Genomic DNA, 18,793 nt, shown 5'->3' with positions numbered 1-18,793 from the left:
CGTTGTGACGATTCTAATCTATCTAGCCTAGTGCCAAACCTGCAGGAATCGCGAGTTCTCACGGATTGAGATTTTTGGGTTCTTGAGAAAACCCCAATCCTCTTTGATCTCTCCTCGATTTCTCTTGATCCGTGAATCTTTAGGGTGAGATCATTTGGGGATATGTTCACGAGGTAGTTACGAAGCTTTCCTCCAAGTTTCGTTGGATTTGGACCTCGTTTGCTCGAGATTTGACATTTGGAGCTTTGTTGGTGGGCTGTCTGGGAGAGACCGGTCTGACCGGTCTGTGCAACCGGTCTGACCGATCTGCAGTTTGAATTTCCCAGCCCGACCGGTCAGACCGGCCTAGTGCACCGGTCAGACCGGTCTGTGTAGGCTGTGCTGCGATTTGAGAAGTTTCTCTCGCTTTTGCTTCCGCTTTGCGACCCGGGTCTTTTGCTTCGAGATAGCTTGTTCATAGCTATTCTCGCTGACCTAGGTTCGAGGGTTTGCGGTGGTTTTGGGATATAGGCCAACGATTTGAATTTCGAAGAAATTTTGATCGGCTCCCATTCACCCCCTCTGATCGCCGGTTTCGGTCCCTCGAGAATATAACCATTAAGAATATACAAGCCCTGTTTCTCCAAGGAAAAAAAACTCTCTGGTCGCCGGCTTCGGTCCCTCAAGAATATAACCATTAAGAATATACAAGCCCGGTTTCTCCAAGGAAAAAAAAAAGCTCTGGGCAGCGGTACGACAAAACCAAGCCCAACAACCACACGGAGATTGCACTCCGATCACCTCAGGAAGCTTCTTCCATAGTTCCATTATTCCATTCCGTCGGTAGCATCTCAGCAAACCTCCTTCTCTTTACCAAACTGAATAGTCATTCAGTGATTAATATCGTGATGATGATAAAGCTCGGCGGTGGCCCTATCCGAAGTCCGAACGACCTATCCCCAGCACCTCCGGATCCGGCTCTGTGCCTGACATAGCACGTGACCGCTGTATGGCCCGGTCTCTGATCCGTGGCCGGCAACGGACTGTTATGCTATAAAAAAAAACGTTGGGGCCGCGGTGGTTGGCTCACAACGAAGGCTGAAGAGGGGAGGGAGGACAAACCTTCGGTCACATCAAACGAGAATCGGATTGAATAAAACTAAAATTTTACATAGATGACGGCTAATATGCGGAAATTAATGAATTTAATTAATTCATAATCTGCTACAGTGATGATACGGTAACTATTCGCTAAATATGAATTACTATATCTTATTAGTTTCTTCTCGCGAATCAATCCAGAGTTCTACAATTAGTTTCGTAACCATATTTATTTAATATTTCTAAATAATAACATTCTCTTTGATCTGATAGGGCTAGAGTTCAACGTCTCGGGTTCGTGCACACACCCAACAAAAGCTGAAGAGGGGAGGGAGTACCGGTTATGTTGCCTCATTTAGTCGTTTATATATGATCAACATGTCTAGATGGATCATGATTTTAATATTGTTTTTATAATTCAACTTAGTTTTTAATTATCCTTAGCTAACAGTATATAGAATATAAGTTCAATTTTCTAAATCTGATTCTTAAAATTTCTATGCTAAATTTGTAAGTCCTTTACCACAGTAGCCCTAATGCAACATTTTTTTATGAGGAGATTGATGTTAGGAGTGTGGTTATTTCAGTTCCACGAGTGGAGATTAAATGCAATCACTACTAGAGAAAAGGTATATTGTGATTGAGATGGAGCTATTTTTCTTTTGAAATAACCATTGGAGCATCTTTAGATACCGGTGGTGTTATCACCCGGTAGGCATAGGTACTAGGTGGTGCTTCCACCCGATATTAATATGGGAGGGCCTATTAGACTGTCCACAGCGATAGGAGGAAATGGAGGAGTAAATCTACTGTTTGGCACTGTAGATACACTGTTTGACACTGTAGATACACTGTTTGACACTGTAGACAGAGAGGGCGTGGGAAACGAGGCAAGAGCAAATTTGCTCTTGCTCTTGCCATTGTGGACAGCCTTAATACCGGGTGGTAACACCACCTGATACCAAATGTACTAAAGAGTTTCTGGACTTTTCCATCCACCTCAAAAATACCGGAATGAAAATAGTCTAGTACTAATATTAGAATTAGTACCGGATCACTTTGATTCTGGTACTTTTGTGGACCGATGGCCTTTTTTTTCTACTAATGGATGAGCTTTGCCCGAAACCCCTATTTCTCCAAATTAGGCTTCTTTTTTCGTGTAGGGAGGTAAAACACATTCATGCCTCAATTGCTGCTTGCCGACTGAGTGGTAGGTCCCGGCATGTCTCCAAAGCTACACAATTTCTTTCGAGAAATTAATATACCAGCACGCGTCTCATGTGCTCCCTTTGAAGCTACAAATCATGATTTGTCTGCCAAACCTTCAAGTTTCGCGTTCCAACACTCCATCTTAATCCGTACTTAATCTGAAAAAACGAAGCAATCGCGAAGGATGCATATGCATGTCTGAAAGAACAGTACGCTGACCAAGGCGCACAATGATGGAACATGATGCTGCCTTCATTTATGTATCAATGGATTTTTTTTTCGTTCAAACGAACGTGGCACGGACTAATTAGCGCATGCAGCTGATGCTGTCATGTCCACGTGCACATGTCCTCTCAAAAAGAATACTATAGGCACACTTGGTTTGGACGGATTCAAAGAAGCTTCTTATTAACTAATTGGCAAGGCTAATTTGATTTGGTCTTTACGCAAAGCTTTGTAAACTTGCTAACATAACGAGAGATGGTGGGACCAAAAAAAATAACAACCACAAAAGGGTTGGGATTGAGACTTGTTTTGGAAGATATGTGTATTACTATTTTTTATAAAAAAGATATGTGAATTAATTTATCTCTCTTAAGATATTCTTTCGTGTTAAAAGAAATGCTTCCAAACAACGAAGATTCCTCGCACGACGAAACGGTACAAGATTATTGAAACACAACTGGAGCACGCAGCAGTTCAATAAGGATTTGTAAGCAACGAGATGATGGGCATGCACTAAATTGTTTGTGTATACAAATCTTGTTTCAAAATTAACCGTGTCAAGCATTGCTGCACCAATACCACGCCCCCTGGTAGCCACCGTTGTATTTCTAACATCTAAATTTCACAGAAGTTACAAAATTTAGAAGGACTATTTTATGACCTTCTTTCCATAATTCTTCCTGCCAGCAAACTAGACGAAAATTTCAACCTTGCTTCAGCATGGCCATGTTTAAACCTAGTCTGCCGTGCGGACCCCTGCCACCAAGGTAGTCGAGAAAGCAAGGCCCAAATTTTTGGCTTTATAACATAGATTGCTATTCTCTTTGCTCCAAATTGTAGGTCGTTTACTTTAGCACATTTAGATACATAACTTTTGCTTTGCACCTAGATATATGCTATATATATCTAGATATATAGCAAAAACTATGGATCAAGATTTGCTAAAACGATGATCAATTTGGAATAGAGTAATATACAAGATTTTTTTATCTACCCTATAATCCTTCAATTTGGAGATAGGCGTGATATGGTTCTCAATTTCCATCATGTCGATTACTGACTGGTATGATCCTGATGAGGTCTAAAATAGATTTTAATAGTTGAACTTATATATCTCTTTCTGCCTGACAAGCTGCTTCTCTTTCTGCTTGACCAGATCATTGCAATAATATCAGAGCCCTGCCATGGACAAATTTATGTCGCCCATGATGCAACGTACCCACAGATGCATGTAGAAAACAGACAGATCAGCTGTGGCCGGCCGTGCAAGCATTATTGCAACTTTAGAATGTATTAGGGCTTTTTGTTGTGTCGGGCCAATGCTCCAGTACCATTTCAATGCAAGAATTCAAGTAAAAAAAATTTAGGTGTTGTCCTATTAAAAATGTGCGCTAAAATGATTTAACTTCAACTAAAGACATCTTTTTTGAATATTTGGATACATACTTACCTGCTTCAAGAGTCCTCTAATGTATTATAACATTAGGTTGTGAAGATTGTGCACTTTTTCAGATGGGAAGGACTAGACAATTGACCTTTCCTTTCAACAAAGTGAAGTAATTATAGCAAAAATATTATGTAAAATGTACACTTGCAAGTGGGGCCTCTTAATAACTGATTGGAGCTTATTTATCTTATATGTATAATTTTGTCCCTGGTTCATTTAGTCAGTCGACTGGTGGACTATGATATTGGTCTAGCTTGGCGGAACATAATTTGTTTCCTTTCCAAAACATAGTGCGGACATTCACATACGCATATCTTACTTTTATAAACACCTGTAAGAGATTGAGCAAACAAATCTTTGATATTTATAAAATCAGCACTGCACAACATAAATAAATTCAACTTAGTTGTATGGGGAAAAAATGCACATTTAGTGGCAGCCATTGTCAAGAAAACGAGATGGAGCACTCAAGAAAACATGAGCTTCTGATCACACCCGGGGGGGGGGGGGGGGGGGGGGGGGCAGCTGGCATGGTTCTTCTTCAATGTGATAGTTGAGGCTGTTGGTCACATACACTTGGTGGGTGCTCCCAGCGAGCCCTATCTGGAGCCATGAATCTTATATGTTGGAGCTGGGCGGGGGGGATCCCCAGACAGTTCAGGATTTGTGTGTCTTGTAGAATGGAGAATCGGCTTGAAAAAAATGCTTTGCAGTTGAATCAGTTTATCGAGGTGGAGGCATAGCTCTGTACCGGGATGGATCCCTTTTAAAAGATGTAAAGTCTTATTCTCATCGACATAAAAAAGTCCCACACTATATGCATAGCGTGCAACCTTTTGTCTATGGTGAGCCAAGATGTGAACACCGGCATCTCAAGTGGGATAGATTGAGGTTGATCAAAGAAGCTGTAGTAGAGCCATCCATGGTACAGATTTTAATGAAACAACATGGCAATTTGAGCACTTTTCAGAGAGCCACCGACCAGAAAATCAGATTAAAATGTTCGGGGACATGATGGAGGGCTGTGGTCTAGTTGACTTGGGGTTCCATGGTCTTCGCTGGACCTATAACAATAAGCAACCTGGAGAGAGAAATTTTAGAGTGCGTCTAGATAGAGCGATTGCCTCGACGAATTGGTCACAACTCTTCCCCAATGCTAGTGTGGAACATCTAGTGTCCCCAAGATTGGATCATTGTCCTCTATTGATACAAATGGATGACTTGAATAAAAGATGAAATATTAGAAAATGTCATGGGTATGAACTTATGTGGGAAAGGGAGGAATCGGAAAATACTCCGTGCCCTCGTGGGCACCTGCCCCATTCAACGCCGTTATCGTTAGTTGCTTTATATCAGTGCACTCATGATCTTTTGTCTTCTTCGGCTACATTGACCCCATACACACAGCACACCCACTCATTTTAGGTGAAATGATCGGCGACATGAGCAGAAATCTCCAAAGTCAAAACTGGCAAGATCTCGAGTTTGCAAAATATAATACATGAATCATTCTCAACAAGAATCAAGAAGGATTGGATCACAAATTATTCTCAACAAGAATCAAGAAGGCTTTGGAGTTCTGGATCTGACACAAAACAAAGAAAGACACCATTTTTTATGGCTATTCACAATGCTTATGAGGACATCAAAGAAATTGCAGAAAAGGATAAGAGATTTAAATGAGCAGATTCAAATGCACGTGCAAAGAAATAAGCATCTAGGACTACGGCCACAAACCGCCTCCGTTGCGTCTACTCCTGATGCCATGCACCGCCCTAGCCCGTGCTGCCGCATGCTGCCGCATCCCACGCACACCTGCCGCGCCATGGTTGCGTACCTCCGCCACCGCAACCAACACTGCTGCCACCCATTGCCGCCAGGGCTGACGCTGCTGCGACCCACTACTGACGGTCCTTAAGCCTAAAATCAACGGTCAACTTTTGCAACTTTCATGATTGATTGGTTCCATAAGTTTTGGTAAATTGTGATCTGCAGGCATACACAACACAAGAAAAATGCACAAAAGATCCCAACTTGTGTCTCACTTACAAGGTGGGCCCATAAACCAGACCAAATCGGCATGAAGCTAGAAATCACCAAGGATCGTCACTAGGGCCCACATGTCATCTAGCCAGAGGAAGGTAGAGCTGGGGAGCTCCACCTAGGGTCGGCCGAACCCCTAGGTCGGTCGAACCAGATGGGTTCCCGTCCAGGTGCACTTCAACGTAGAGTACCCCCTACGCTTCCTCAAGCCATGGCTAAAGTTTCCTTATATAAAACTAGTGAGAACCGACCTCTTCAAGCTATAAAAGGGGCCTTCCTCATCTCTCACAAGAGAAGACAATACTTGGAAAAAGGAGTAGAGGGACCCCACTTTTCTTTGTAGACTAGGATAGGAAGTGTGTGAGGATTAGGTTGGAGAAGAGCCGGACTTGTCGGCGTCGCTCTCTTACCTTGTATCTTGCATTTGAGTAAGTATCGACGTTTATTTAAGAGGTAAAGCTTTTGGTAAAGTTATCCTCTCGTTGTTATTCGTTTACGGGTTCATTGTCCGTTCTTGTAGAGAATACTCTAGTAGAGGGCCCTTGATTAAGATGAGATAACCCTACACAATGCTAGAGTAGTAGTTGAAGGCATAGACGTGGTGTCTAGGCCCTAGATTACCTTTGTTTTTTGCTTCCCCAACAAAGTAGTAGGGGTAGGCGGCAGGTGCTGATAGACCTGTCCATTCAACACGTTTTGGTGGGTCTTGTGAACTCCCTCACGTTCAGGGTCGTAATGGAACTTGATACCAGGATTGTTTGGCAGACCAAGTGAGTGCCGGTGCTTGAAGTAAACATCTATCAGCAAAGTTTATCTTTCCTTGACCCTTTCTCTTAGATAAAACGCACTACCCAAGGTCATTATACCTCTTGTTCTTCTAGGGTAAACTAGTATGAAAACCGTTACATCTCCATTCCTCGTGGAAATACGATACCCTTGAATACTCATGGGTGAAATGCTACAATGGTCATGCACTTGTGGATTATTCTGTAAGAGTTGAAATACCAACATCTGCCGCTGTGGCTGCTACTGCATGGTGACGCCCCGCGTTGGATCCCGAGCAACACGGTGACGGTGGCCAGAAGTTTTCCGGTTGGCAGCAGCAGCCGTTGGCGATGAAGAGAACCACCTTGGCCGGCATCGCTATAGAGAGCTCCTAGATGGCACCGCACCCCGTCGATGGTCTCCACATCAGGCAAGAGAGGAGATGCAGCTCTTGCAGCACAAGTGACCCCCTAGTGGAGAGATGAAGAAGCCAGTAAGAAGCATTCTTGGCTCGCTTGGAGCATACCGCGCCACCACAAGAAGTAGGCGCCGGCCATGGCCTCCTCCTCTCCGCTATTGGCCCCACCCAGGTGCTCCTATTGTGTGGTCAGCATAACAACCAGGGGCTCTTGCCGGAATGGGACAGCCACCGGAGCAGCGATGAGAGTAGCTTGCTCGGCGCAGACCCGCCGTGGCGGCCGCCCCCATTCCCAATGCAGAAGACCCCGTGCCGACTCTGCCAGCATCTAAGATGCAGATGGGTGCGCTCGTGAGGGAGAGAGAAAAAATAGAGGGGTGAAAGTGACGGCAGCAGATGAGGTGCGCTCGTGAGGGAGAGAGAGAAAAAGGAGAGGGTGAAAGAGACAGACATGGGATCTAGCACTTATTGCGGCAGGGTAGATGCCCATGTGCGCGTTAGAACCAGTCTTAGGGGGAATTGCTGGAATAAGTAATAAAAGAGGCATGGATGCATGCTTGAGTAAAAATGATTTGGGACACATTTCAGAGACACTAAAATATGTTATGAAGAGTATCATAGCCTAGAGCCATGTGAAATTTGGGAGTGTTTGGAAGGGACTCGAAGCTCTAGAGACCCCGCTGGCTAGGCTTCAGAGCCAACACCAAAATGAGGGAACAATGAAGAAGATCATGGAAATCACTAGGGAAATGGATGAGATGATTTACAGGGAGGAGATGCTCTGGTTATAGTGGTCATGCATTATGTGGCTGAAAGAGGGGGATAAAAATACAATTTTTTTTCCATCTACAGTTAATATGGTGGGCACGGAAAATAAATTTCGAAGACTAAAAAAGGAGATGGACAATGGACTGGTCACAAGGAAGAAATGGAGAACATGGCCACTGCTTTCTTAAGCAATATGTTTACCAAGGACCCAGAAGTGAATGCAAACTCGATACTACATTTTTCTCACCAATTATCACCGAAGAAATGAATGATGCTATATGTTGTCCTTTCTCAGAACAAGAAATCAGCGATGCCTTGTTCTGATTGGTCCCTTGAAGGCGTTAGGATCAGATGGATTTCTAGCCTGTTTTTTTCAAAGAAATTGAAATATCATGAAGTCTGACATTGTGATGGCAGGGTTGAAATTCTTTAATGATGGACATATGCTTCACAATAGGAAGAGGTCCGAACTTGAAAGATGGTTCCTTCGAGCAATTGTTGTGGTTGGAGGCACGACGAGATGGTGAGGGAACTGCAGGGAACCACCGGCTGCCAATTGTGGTTATGACCCTTTTTGGGGGAGCTTCCTGCAGCTTCTGCTAGTCGAACTAGCTGGAAAAGATAAAAGCTCCCCCCAAACACGCCTGATTCTCCCACTAGCAAGGAAACCCAGAAGCCCATTTTTGCCTAGCGACGAAAAGCTCGGCGAGAGGAGCTTCCCGAGCTTATGCGCTTCATGGTTATCAACCTCCCCATAAAGTTTCCATAAAATTACCCGCTTCTGCCACGGGTATATAACAAAAAAATCCTTGTTCCCCACCTCCCTTCCCTGTCTTGCGTCGCGCCGCGCCCCTCTCGAGTGATGCCCACTCCCGAGCGCCGCTTCTCGTGCGCTGCCCGCCCCTCTCCTCGGCGACGGTTGCCCGTTCCCTCCATCTCTACACCGAGCGGCACCCCACCCTGCTCACCGCCATCCAGATCTGATCCCTAGTCCTCGTCCGCCGGTCCTAGCACTCCCCTGCCCGCCCTTTCGGCCGGAGGTGCTGCGCCGTGTAGCAGCTCCGCCCAGCGGTCTCGCAGCTCCGCCTAGCGACGATCTGATTCTCTCTGACCAGCAGCCCAGCTCCGTGCAGCCACGGTAAGCATAACTCCCATCCCACACTAGTTAGGGATTTATGCATAGGGTTTGGATTTGATTAGTTCATGGCTGAACATTGGATGAACGTAGGTAGATGTATGGGTCTGAGTAGTTGTATGTTGCTTATTGTTGAGTAATTTTGATAGTATAGATGGACAAAGCAAAGGTGAAGACACAAAAAATAGTATGGGATGCATATGCAACCAAAATTTTTTGCCAGATTTGTAAGGAAGAAACTCTAGCTGGGAATAGGCCAGGGGCTACCTTGAGTTCCATTGGGTACAAGAATCTTGACGATTTTTTTTTGCTATCACCAAACGACACTGCCCACATGGAAAATTGAAGGACAAATGGGTTGTTTTGAAGCCACACTACAACTTGTGGTTGGATTTGAAGAGGGCTACAACCGGCCTTGGTTTTGATGTTGTGAAGGGGACAATTACAGCAAGTGATGAATGGTGGGAGGAAAAGATAGCCGTAAGGAATGAAAGTTGTTTATTTTATCCTTAAAAACCAAGTTCTAATAACTAATACATATGACTTCTTTTTCAGGAAAATAAGAAATATGCAGAATTCACAACAGTGCATCCAAGGCTTCAAGATGATCGGTTTTCACCTCACTTCAACAATTGCATAGGTGCCATTGATGGCACACATGTACCTGTTGTTGTGCCAGCAAATGAGATGATTCCCCACATTGGCCGTCATGGATACCTGACACAGAACGTCATGGTTGTGTGTGATTTTGATATGAGATTCACATTTGTTGTAGCCGGATGGTTCGAATCTGCGCATGACTCTTGAATATTCAATGATACTTTGTGCCGCTACTCAGATACATTTCCATATCCTCCTAAAGGTAATGGCCGAAAGTCATGTTACTCTTTATTTGTCATGTTATTCCATATATGTGATCTCATATTATTTCAACATATAGGAAAATATTATCTAGTTGATTCTAGATATCTGAACAAGAAAGGTTTTCTAGCTCCCTACAGAGGGCAAAAGTATCATTTACTTGAATTTCAAGGTGGGCGAAGGTCAAGTGGTCTCAAAGAGGTTTTTTAACCATGCTCACTCCTCTCTTCGCAATGTGATTGTACGCTCTTTTGGGGTACTAAAAATGAAATGGCGAGTTTTATTACATATGCTAAATTCCCCGGTTGAGAAGCAAAATAAGATTATCATTGCATGCATGGCACTTCATAACTTTATTCGTGATAGCGCTTTAAGTGACGAGCTGTTTCAAGTGTGTGATGAGGATGAAGAATACATGCCCGTGATTGATTCATCGGAAGAAGTGATAATAGTGGTCCATCATCAGATGATGTTGATATGTGTGCATTTCGTGATTTCATTGCGAACTCCTTGATGGCAGAAAGAGGGTAGATAAGTTGTGATGGTGCACAACTCATTTTGTATGTAAATAGTAGTCCTTTGGTATTTTGTATGGTTTGAAAAATGCTAGTCATGCTTCGGATGTGCTTTTGTGTAAGTTCAATGAAACAATTGAAACATAATGATTATATAAACTAATTTACTATTTAATACCTTGTTTCAATATGAAATATATAATATTAAGCTATCAAAAAATGATATAGAATAGTTTAACCAAGTTGTTCGGACGAATTATTACATTTCACAAGTAATCAGGCATTCATTATACCAGAGGGTATTTCAGACTTTCCACTCAGCTCAGCAGCCATCTATCCAAAAGCTAGGTTGCCAAACAATCTAGCTTATCAGACAAGCAACTTTTCAGACCAGCAGGTGAGATTCTCAGACTAGCAGCTTTTGGAAAAGCTCTAGCTACCCCCAACCAGGGCCTATATGGGGATGTGGAGGAGTGGTAGGCAACCACAATCCTGATGGCATTGAAGAGGTACAAGGAAGGTAAGCATTTTTTTATACATTTTTGTTGGCATGTACCAATCAAACCTAAATGCATTTTCCAAGAAACCTGCGTGAAAACTAAATCTCCCATAATCTAATATGACACTTCCATCCACCAAATACTTCTGTTGTAAACGTGGTTATGAGAAAGGGAAAGTGCTATAAAATGGTAACCTCCCCCCCCCCCCCCCCCATGATATATATAATATATCCCGGATCCTTGCGCACTCATCCATCATAAGCCTCCATCACCATCAAGCTTTCAACTTATATAATTCCTATTATTTAGTCAAACCTCTTTTGTACATTTTGCACTTATACTCAAGTGGAAAGATAGTTTGCAAATATATCCAATAGGTTTGTCTTTTATGACAGTCGCAAAACAAAAAAGAAACAAGCATAGCAATGTAAAAGATTGTATTTTTCATCTAGTTCTTTTTAACTTAACATTATGTATCCAGTCTTGCGTAAAAAACTGGACCAACAAGTCCAAGATGTTTCGGACCCAAAATATGTGTCTAACCATGTCCCATCGGCTATCATTTAGGCTAGAGGTTTTGGATCGAGTTGGATTGCCCATTTTTTACATATATAAATAAATAAAAATAATCGTGTTGAGTAGTCCATTTTTTTCCCAAACCATCAAAAATCGACTCCACGCCCCTAATGCAATTCTCGGCAAGGCTAAGCTAGATTTGCTCGAGTCTAAATAAATCGTTCTTTTCTTTTCTTTTCGTACTGTGAAGTGAGGTTTCGTTTTGATACAGTGGAACATGCCATTATAATTAATATGACTTTATATTTGCGTTCGATTACGAACTTGTGGTTTGTGAAACATATTTTTGCTGGGATACTTTTTTATATGTACTTAATTAGGTGCATTGCCCTTCTAAAATCGAGTCGTTGTAGGGTACAGCATGTAAAAGGGCCCATTTGTCCTATTCAATGTGATCACATCTTAGCGAATTAGAGCAATCCTTTTCCGCTTAAAAAATATATCTTTTTTTTTTGAGAAAGATGGATATTACGAGCAGCTGACACGGTCACAAGAAGCTATCCTCCATAAAAGCCGTGTCCCAAGCTCCCCCTTGCCCCAAATTTGCAAGAAACCCGCCGCCACCATTGCAAGAACCTCGTAATACCTACAATCAAATATTTCGCAATTCCTTCACGCTGGCGTTCGAAATGGAGCTCCGAATCCGGCTTTAATCAGAGCCATCAAGCCTCCCAAAATAGGGTTGAAATAGGGGAAGGGAGCGAGAAGCCATCCCATTTTTAGCCGTTGCCGCAGCTGGTCGCCGTCGTCGCTGCTCCCAATCTGCGGCCGTCGGTGTTGTCTTCGCCTCCAATCCACCAGAGCGAGCAGCACCGACCGAGCCGATCCGCTCCTCTTCTTGGTTCATGGTCAACAAATCAGCTCAGCAGGAAAGATCCTCGAGTGTTCTTGCAGTCGGCAGGTGACTTGCTTTTTCTTCAACTAGTCGCGTTTTTTCTCGGGAGTTCTTGGTCCTGATTGCTCGCGGATTCATGCGAAATGCGGTAAATTACTTTGTTTTTGTTTTTGTTTCTGAATAGTTGCAGGGGTCAAGAATTAGGAAGGAAACCAAGAACGCAAGGAGCAGCAGGTAAGGAGAGGAGAGGAGAGATTTGGGTGTAGATTGGTAGATATATTACAAATAGATTTTCTTTTTGAGGAACTTAATTAGTAAATAGATTGGTGGAGAAGAACCCTTGGCAAAAAAAAAAGAAGGGAAAATTTGTGGAGAACATGTTTGGGACCCAAACTAGGGATGTGGCAGATGATTTCAAGTCCAGCAGGAGGACATTATGGAACACTCCCACTGCATCGATGCCTGCCACCACCCACACTATCAGGTACAACACAGGCAAGAAGAGCCTATTCAACGCCCGCCTCATGTCTGTCAGGTTTGAGGACCTGTACGGGTTTATGGTGGAGGGCAATGTGGATGATGTCAATGTGCTAAACGAGGTGCGGGAGAGGATCAGGGAACAAGGGAGGGTGTGGTGGGCTCTGGAGGCAAACAAGGGTGCAAATTGGTACCTACAGCCAAAGATATCCTCGAATGAGGGGGTGATTAGTGTCACATCGCTCAAGCTGTCGGTGCTCACAAATACAATTACATTGAGGAGGTTGATCAGGAAGGGTGTGCCGCCGGTGCTGAGGCCAAAGGTGTGGTTATCTGTGTCAGGAGCAGCCAAGAAGCGGTCAACAGTACCAGAGACATACTATGATGAGCTGATCCGGGCCACGGAAGGGAAGACCACGCCAGCAACAAGGCAAATCGACCATGTGAGTTTTATGAAGCTGTTGTGAACTTTTTATCTGCAGATTGATACCTTATCTTACAGCTTATAGAATCAATGTTACTCTATAGTAAAGGTAAACGATTTGTTGATCTTAAACTCAGGATTTAGTAAATATTTAATGTAAAAAATATTATTCTTTAATACATTAATTTGATTTTATAAATCTTACATGTTGTCACTATTTTACTCTGTTTTCTGCTTAGAAATTAACTCTGTCAAAAAATTCTAAAGACACTGCATTAGCATGATTCAGCCTTAGTTACCAATGGGTTGGTTTCATTATATCATTTCCCTATTTCAACAAAATGGTGTAGACATTAATACTAATGGTGAAGAGGATTTTACAGGATCTTCCTCGTACTTTCCCTTGCCATCCGTGGTTGAACAGTGAGGAAGGCCAGGCATCTCTTCGACGAGTACTTGTAGGGTACTCATTCCGTGATTCAGAAGTTGGATATTGCCAGGTTAGCATAATTCGAAGTTGTTAAATCTGATTATATCAATTAACACATCTGGTTTTCCCCACCTTGCTTGGAACTAAAAAAAACTCAACCACGGGGAGAGACGTCCCCCTGATTTTCATCTTAAGAAGCTTGTGCCGTGACTCGAACCCGGGCTGGCTCAGTGAACTGCTTCTCTGGCGTGTTCAGCTGACCAGTTGCACCGTGAGAGTGTTGGCCACCTTGCTTGGGACTAAAAGGCTTTGTTCTTTGTCTATAACCGTATATCATGAGCAGATAAATCACTAATGCATCTACTGCAGGGCCTAAATTATGTAGCTGCACTCTTGTTGCTCGTTATGAAGACAGAGGAAGATGCATTTTGGATGCTTGCTGTACTCCTGGAGAATGTACTTGTCAGTGATTGCTATACTGACACTCTTTCTGGATGCCATGTTGAGCAGAGGGTGTTCAAAGATCTCCTGGCTAAGAAATGTCCAAGGTTTTTCTTTCCTTTTATGTTGATGACATTCAGAGCAGAAACCATCATGCCATGGTAGCTAACAATACTGTATTGGTCAATTGGTGTAGGATTGCTGATCATCTTGAAGCAATGGGGTTTGATGTTTCACTTGTTACTACAGAATGGTTCTTGTGCCTCTTTTCAAAGAGCCTGCCTTCAGAGGTTAGACAAAAGTTCCATCAGTATCGATGTTTATGTAGTCCCTGTATGATTTGCCAAACTTATTTGAAGTTCTTCTCACACTTATTTCTGTGAGCAGACAACCCTTCGAGTGTGGGATGTTTTATTCAATGAAGGAGCAAAGGTTTTGTTCCATGTTGCTCTGGCAATTTTCAAGGTATATGCTCAAGAAGCCTCCCATGCTGTGTTTAAATCCCCAGCCCACATCAGTTAAATAATACCATCTTTTTCTATTACATTACCTTGTTTTTCTTATGTTCTCCGAATTTGCAGATGAGAGAAGATGATCTACTACGTATCCAACATATAGGTGATGTGATTGATATTTTGCAAACTACCACTCATCATCTATATGACCCTGATGAACTTCTCACGGTAAATCTTCCTTCTTCCCTGTTATTTTCATATTCCTTTTCTTTTGTGGGTATTCGTAACCCATTGTAGTACTGTACCAACTACCAACAAATGTGGTATAGGAAGTGACACATTGCTCACTAGTCTATTAGTCTATGCAAATGTCTTGTCACAGTAGTTAAAAGTTTTGACAATGAAAAGAAAGAAGACAGATTGTTGGGAAGACCACAGTGGAGCAAAATCTCTAACTCAGATGCCCTGTATATTATTTTTATCGTAGGTGTTGTTCTTGATAATTTGATAATTTCTTTTGCCAGACTTTGGTTGATGATCATTTACCCTTTTCCAGTTTGCATTTGACAAGATTGGTTCAATGACTACAAACACAATCACAAAGGAGAGGAAAAAACAGGAGACAGTTGTTATGGCCGAGCTTGATAAAAGAATAAGACGGCTGAGTTCACTAAAGATGGATGGATAGTGTGTAAAATATGAGTTTGTGAGAGTTTTTAGCCTTGTAGGTTTTGCAAAGGTGAATGGCACAGTCAGGATTTGACACCTGGTCAGAGTGCTTTGCTCCAGTGAGTGAAGATCGTGGACACCCAAAACTGTTGGAGATGATGCAAAACTGCAATGTGGGTTTGTACACGAGTTCAGACTTCATATTGTGTGCTTTTTGTGTGCTCTTGGTGTCTGCCATTCATATTTCAAAGATAGGGGCCATGGTGTTGATTTTCCTCTATGATTGGAACCACCTGTATTGATTTGATGTTGAAATGTTTTTTTTTTGTGTCGGCACTGACTGCAAAAGGTGTTATTCTGCATGGTGCTTACTGCATTTCCTTTGCTTGTAAATTACTGCAGGTATGAAACGGAGCTCTTCAAGTCAAGCTCTTTTGTATCTTTTAAGTCAAATTTTACGTGATACCAACTAGGTGAGTGATTTTTAGGGACATGTATCTACAGTCGAGTCCCTGACGTGTGGATCCTCCTATAAAAATCACTTGTGGTATGTTACCAATCAAACAACACATAAAGGACAATACAGCTGAAATCTTCCTCCGAAATTAGTGCCACGCACGCACTGCTCATTGCTATACTTTGTTATACGCTACTTTGTTATACGCTGTGTTCGCTTGGCTGTGGCTGATGGCTGATGCTGATTTGTTATGAGAGAACAGTATTGCTGACTTGTTGGTAGTTGTTGGCTGGTGCTGATTTAGTATGAGAAAATACTACTGCTGGCTGGTTGGCTGACAAGCCAAGCAATTATAGCATCAAGTGCATGTGTTGTGTATGTTACCAACCAAACAACACATAAAGGACAATACAGCTGAAATCTTCCTCCGAAATTAGTGCCACGCACGCACTGCTCATTGCTATGTCACAAATATGCGATGCCCAACAATGGGAGGGGAGGGGCCCAGCAAACAAGCTCCAATGATTCCTGCCCCCCAGGCAAAAACGAGCGGAGCTGGAGACGCTGCAGGGCCAAACAGTGCAGTACATGCAAGAGCTGAAGCCGCTGCAGGTGGAGCCCTGCCAGAGAGGCTCTAAGAAATATTGTTGTATTTATTGATATATCTAAATTATAGTGGTTCAAATAGAAAAAATCAGATTTGATATCTAAATTAACGTGGAAGAATAATGACTTTTCTCCGTTGAATGGGTAGTGCCCCTGCACTACTACGTTATGCGCTACACTACTACGTCTGACATCAATATTCCTATTGTGGATCTGGTAGCCCGAAAAACATGCATATATTATTATATTAATAGCAGGTACATTCAGATCTGTACCTTACAACATGGGGTTATGTATGAATTATGATCCTGCGTTAACTGTATTCGATTGGCATAATATTATCCGTTGAATTACCTTATATGCAATATTATCCGTTGAATTAGCCTTATATGCTCTGTTAAACAGTGCACTGGATGTAACTTATTTGGTACCTTTTTTTTAGACAGAATCGCATCTACTAGGTAGTTTTATACAAGCTTGCTTCAGCAACTTTGATTCCACCATATTTGACAGAAATTTACACAATACGATTCAAACTTCCAACCGGTGCACATGTACAAATCCCACTTTAGACACTACAAAAAATGCCCTGACAATTTCGACAGGAACGAAATCTGAACGCCCCCTAGCCGCCGCCACCTCTCCCTTCCCTCCACCTCTCCTCGCCGCTGCCGGAAGCCTGTGCGGCCCCTGGGATGGTAGTGGCTGGGCGTTTTCCGGTGTCTGGGGCCGCTTGCGCGCGGATCTGGCGGGACTCCGCATGTGGCGGTCGGTGCCGCCTGTGCCCATGATGCGGGTCAGGGTGGGCCGGCAGGGAGGCGTGGTAGCGTCTCATGGGGCGCGGCGCGAGCGACATCCTCCGAGACCGCTGTATCTGCGCGCCTCGACTGCTGGCGATGGCTGCGGACGAGGCCGGGGGTGTCTCGGTGGGAGGCGGCGAACGAGGCGAGCGGCGCGTCGTGTGAGGCTGCGGCCCGGCGGTGTGACGGGGATGCAGCTGGTGCTGCTGCGCGCCCCGTGTGCCGGCCACGTGTCTCACCTGCTGCTTGAGGTCGCCACGAATGTCCTCCCCAGCTCGGCGGCCACTCCACTCCCTTCCCTGGTGATTCCGACTCGTGAGGGCTTCTGTGCCGAGCGCTCATGGCGTCGCTGGCTGCTTCGGTAGCATGAAGTGGCGGTGGGCTGGCGAGCTAGTGGTGGCAGCTGCGCTGCGTGGTAGCTGCACGTGCGGCCGCGACAGCGCGACTGAGGGTGGTGCGGCGCGAGAAGGTGCGAGTTGGCCATGGCGTGTGCTGGCACAACGGTGCTGCCGGCTAGGAAGACTTCTGTGGTTCGTCGGGCTGTGTGCGTGTAGCTAGGAACGGGATTCCCCGGGCGAAAATCTCGCCGGTTTCTTGCTGGTGGTGACGACGATGGCGTCTGTGGGCGTCATGTCGGAGCCCATCCCTTCTGCAGGGCACTGGTTCTTCGGGTGAAAACCCTGTCCACTTGTTGGACGAGCGACGGCGGTGTCATTAGCATTGTTAACTTCTTGGAAACATTGTTGGTGGTGACCATCTCGGCTAGACGGTGGAAGGCTTGTCGGTGGCACGGCAGGGCGGCTCGGTGCAGTGGCGAGCTTGATGGGGGTTGCCGAGCTCATGCGGCGGCGACCAAAATCACTCTGGCAGTCAGGGGTTGTCACATGGTTGTTGGATCTGGCTGCTTGCAGCGGACTGCGGTGGCTAGCGTTGCTTGGCAACTGTCAGTGCGGCGTGGGACTACGTCGGAAGGCGGCGCTTGCAGCACCTTCATAGTGGGACGGCTTGGCTTGCAGCGGACTGTGGCGGGTTGCTCAGCTTTCCTCGGTGACTCCGGTGTGGTACATCGTCAAAAGATGGCGCAAACGACAACTTGGCTTGCTAGTATGGCGGCGGTAGCTGTTGTGTGGGTGGCACAACGCGATGCGGTCATCCGGTGGGCGCGTTTTGGCTATTTGATGGGGATCTTGGAACACGGAGCAACACTATTCATCATCTTACAGCGACTTAAGGAACGGATCCACGACACAGAGTATTGTGGCGGATGTGGCGTGGCCCCGCGTGCGGTGTCTTTAGTGTGGCGACAAGAGCGAGGAGGAGGTCCAGCGGTGGGTGTGCGCGAGGCCCCCGCATGTTGTGTCACGGTGGTGTCAACGAGGCAGCTTGCGAGGGATCCGGATTTGGTGGTTTCGCTCTGTCGGATGGTGTATGATGGGGCAGCAGCACTACGATGATAGGTCCTGCATGGCAGTAGCCTCCTCGATGTGGTGCGGTCTGGTTTTCTCGACGTCTTATCGACACAGAATTGTGTTTCGACGGCGACTTCCGAGGCAGGAGAAGGATAGCCGCTGCAACTTGGCTTGCTCAGCCTCCATGACCCTGCAATTTTGAGTGTATACCCCAATTCAACCGGGTGAGAATTGAGGTGTAGAGTTTT

General features: G+C 44.6%; 1 protein-coding gene across 3 annotated transcripts; it reads left to right on the top strand.

The window, feature by feature from the left end:
• The first annotated feature begins 12,030 nt into the window (after positions 1 to 12,030).
• On the top strand, positions 12,031 to 15,764 carry LOC120678718 (growth hormone-regulated TBC protein 1-like). 3 transcript variants are annotated; one of them, XR_005676711.1, is made up of 9 exons: positions 12,032 to 12,443; positions 12,562 to 13,297; positions 13,662 to 13,778; positions 14,078 to 14,256; positions 14,346 to 14,439; positions 14,537 to 14,614; positions 14,731 to 14,832; positions 15,161 to 15,446; positions 15,676 to 15,764. XR_005676711.1 is itself a non-coding variant. In XM_039960033.1 (8 exons), the coding sequence occupies exons 2-8, from the start codon at positions 12,755 to 12,757 to the stop codon at positions 15,290 to 15,292; spliced, it is 1,245 nt and encodes a 414-aa protein (XP_039815967.1). In that variant the 5' UTR covers positions 12,031 to 12,443; positions 12,568 to 12,754; the 3' UTR covers positions 15,293 to 15,621. The 3 variants fall into 3 exon arrangements, 2 of the variants coding, with proteins under 2 accessions (XP_039815967.1, XP_039815966.1); XM_039960033.1 differs by lacking the exon at positions 15,676 to 15,764 and having other exon boundaries at positions 12,031 to 12,443; positions 12,568 to 13,297; positions 15,161 to 15,621; XM_039960032.1 differs by lacking the exon at positions 15,676 to 15,764 and having other exon boundaries at positions 15,161 to 15,621.
• The last annotated feature ends 3,029 nt before the right edge of the window (positions 15,765 to 18,793 follow it).

This window comes from Panicum virgatum, chromosome 6N, assembly GCF_016808335.1.
Source record: "Panicum virgatum strain AP13 chromosome 6N, P.virgatum_v5, whole genome shotgun sequence".
Classification (NCBI taxonomy): domain Eukaryota; kingdom Viridiplantae; phylum Streptophyta; class Magnoliopsida; order Poales; family Poaceae; genus Panicum; species Panicum virgatum.
Note: the sequence above shows the minus strand (reverse complement) of the source record. Positions and strands in the feature narration are given on the sequence as shown.

Bases quoted from the DNA above. Each gene is read 5' to 3' on its own strand.
- LOC120678718 (XM_039960033.1), top strand. From the start codon at position 12,755: ATGTTTGGGACCCAAACTAGGGATGTGGCAGATGATTTCAAGTCCAGC. The intron at 13,779-14,077 runs GTTAGCATAATT...CATCTACTGCAG, and splicing joins CAGAAGTTGGATATTGCCAG to GGCCTAAATTATGTAGCTGC. The intron at 14,615-14,730 runs GTATATGCTCAA...CCGAATTTGCAG, and splicing joins TTGCTCTGGCAATTTTCAAG to ATGAGAGAAGATGATCTACT.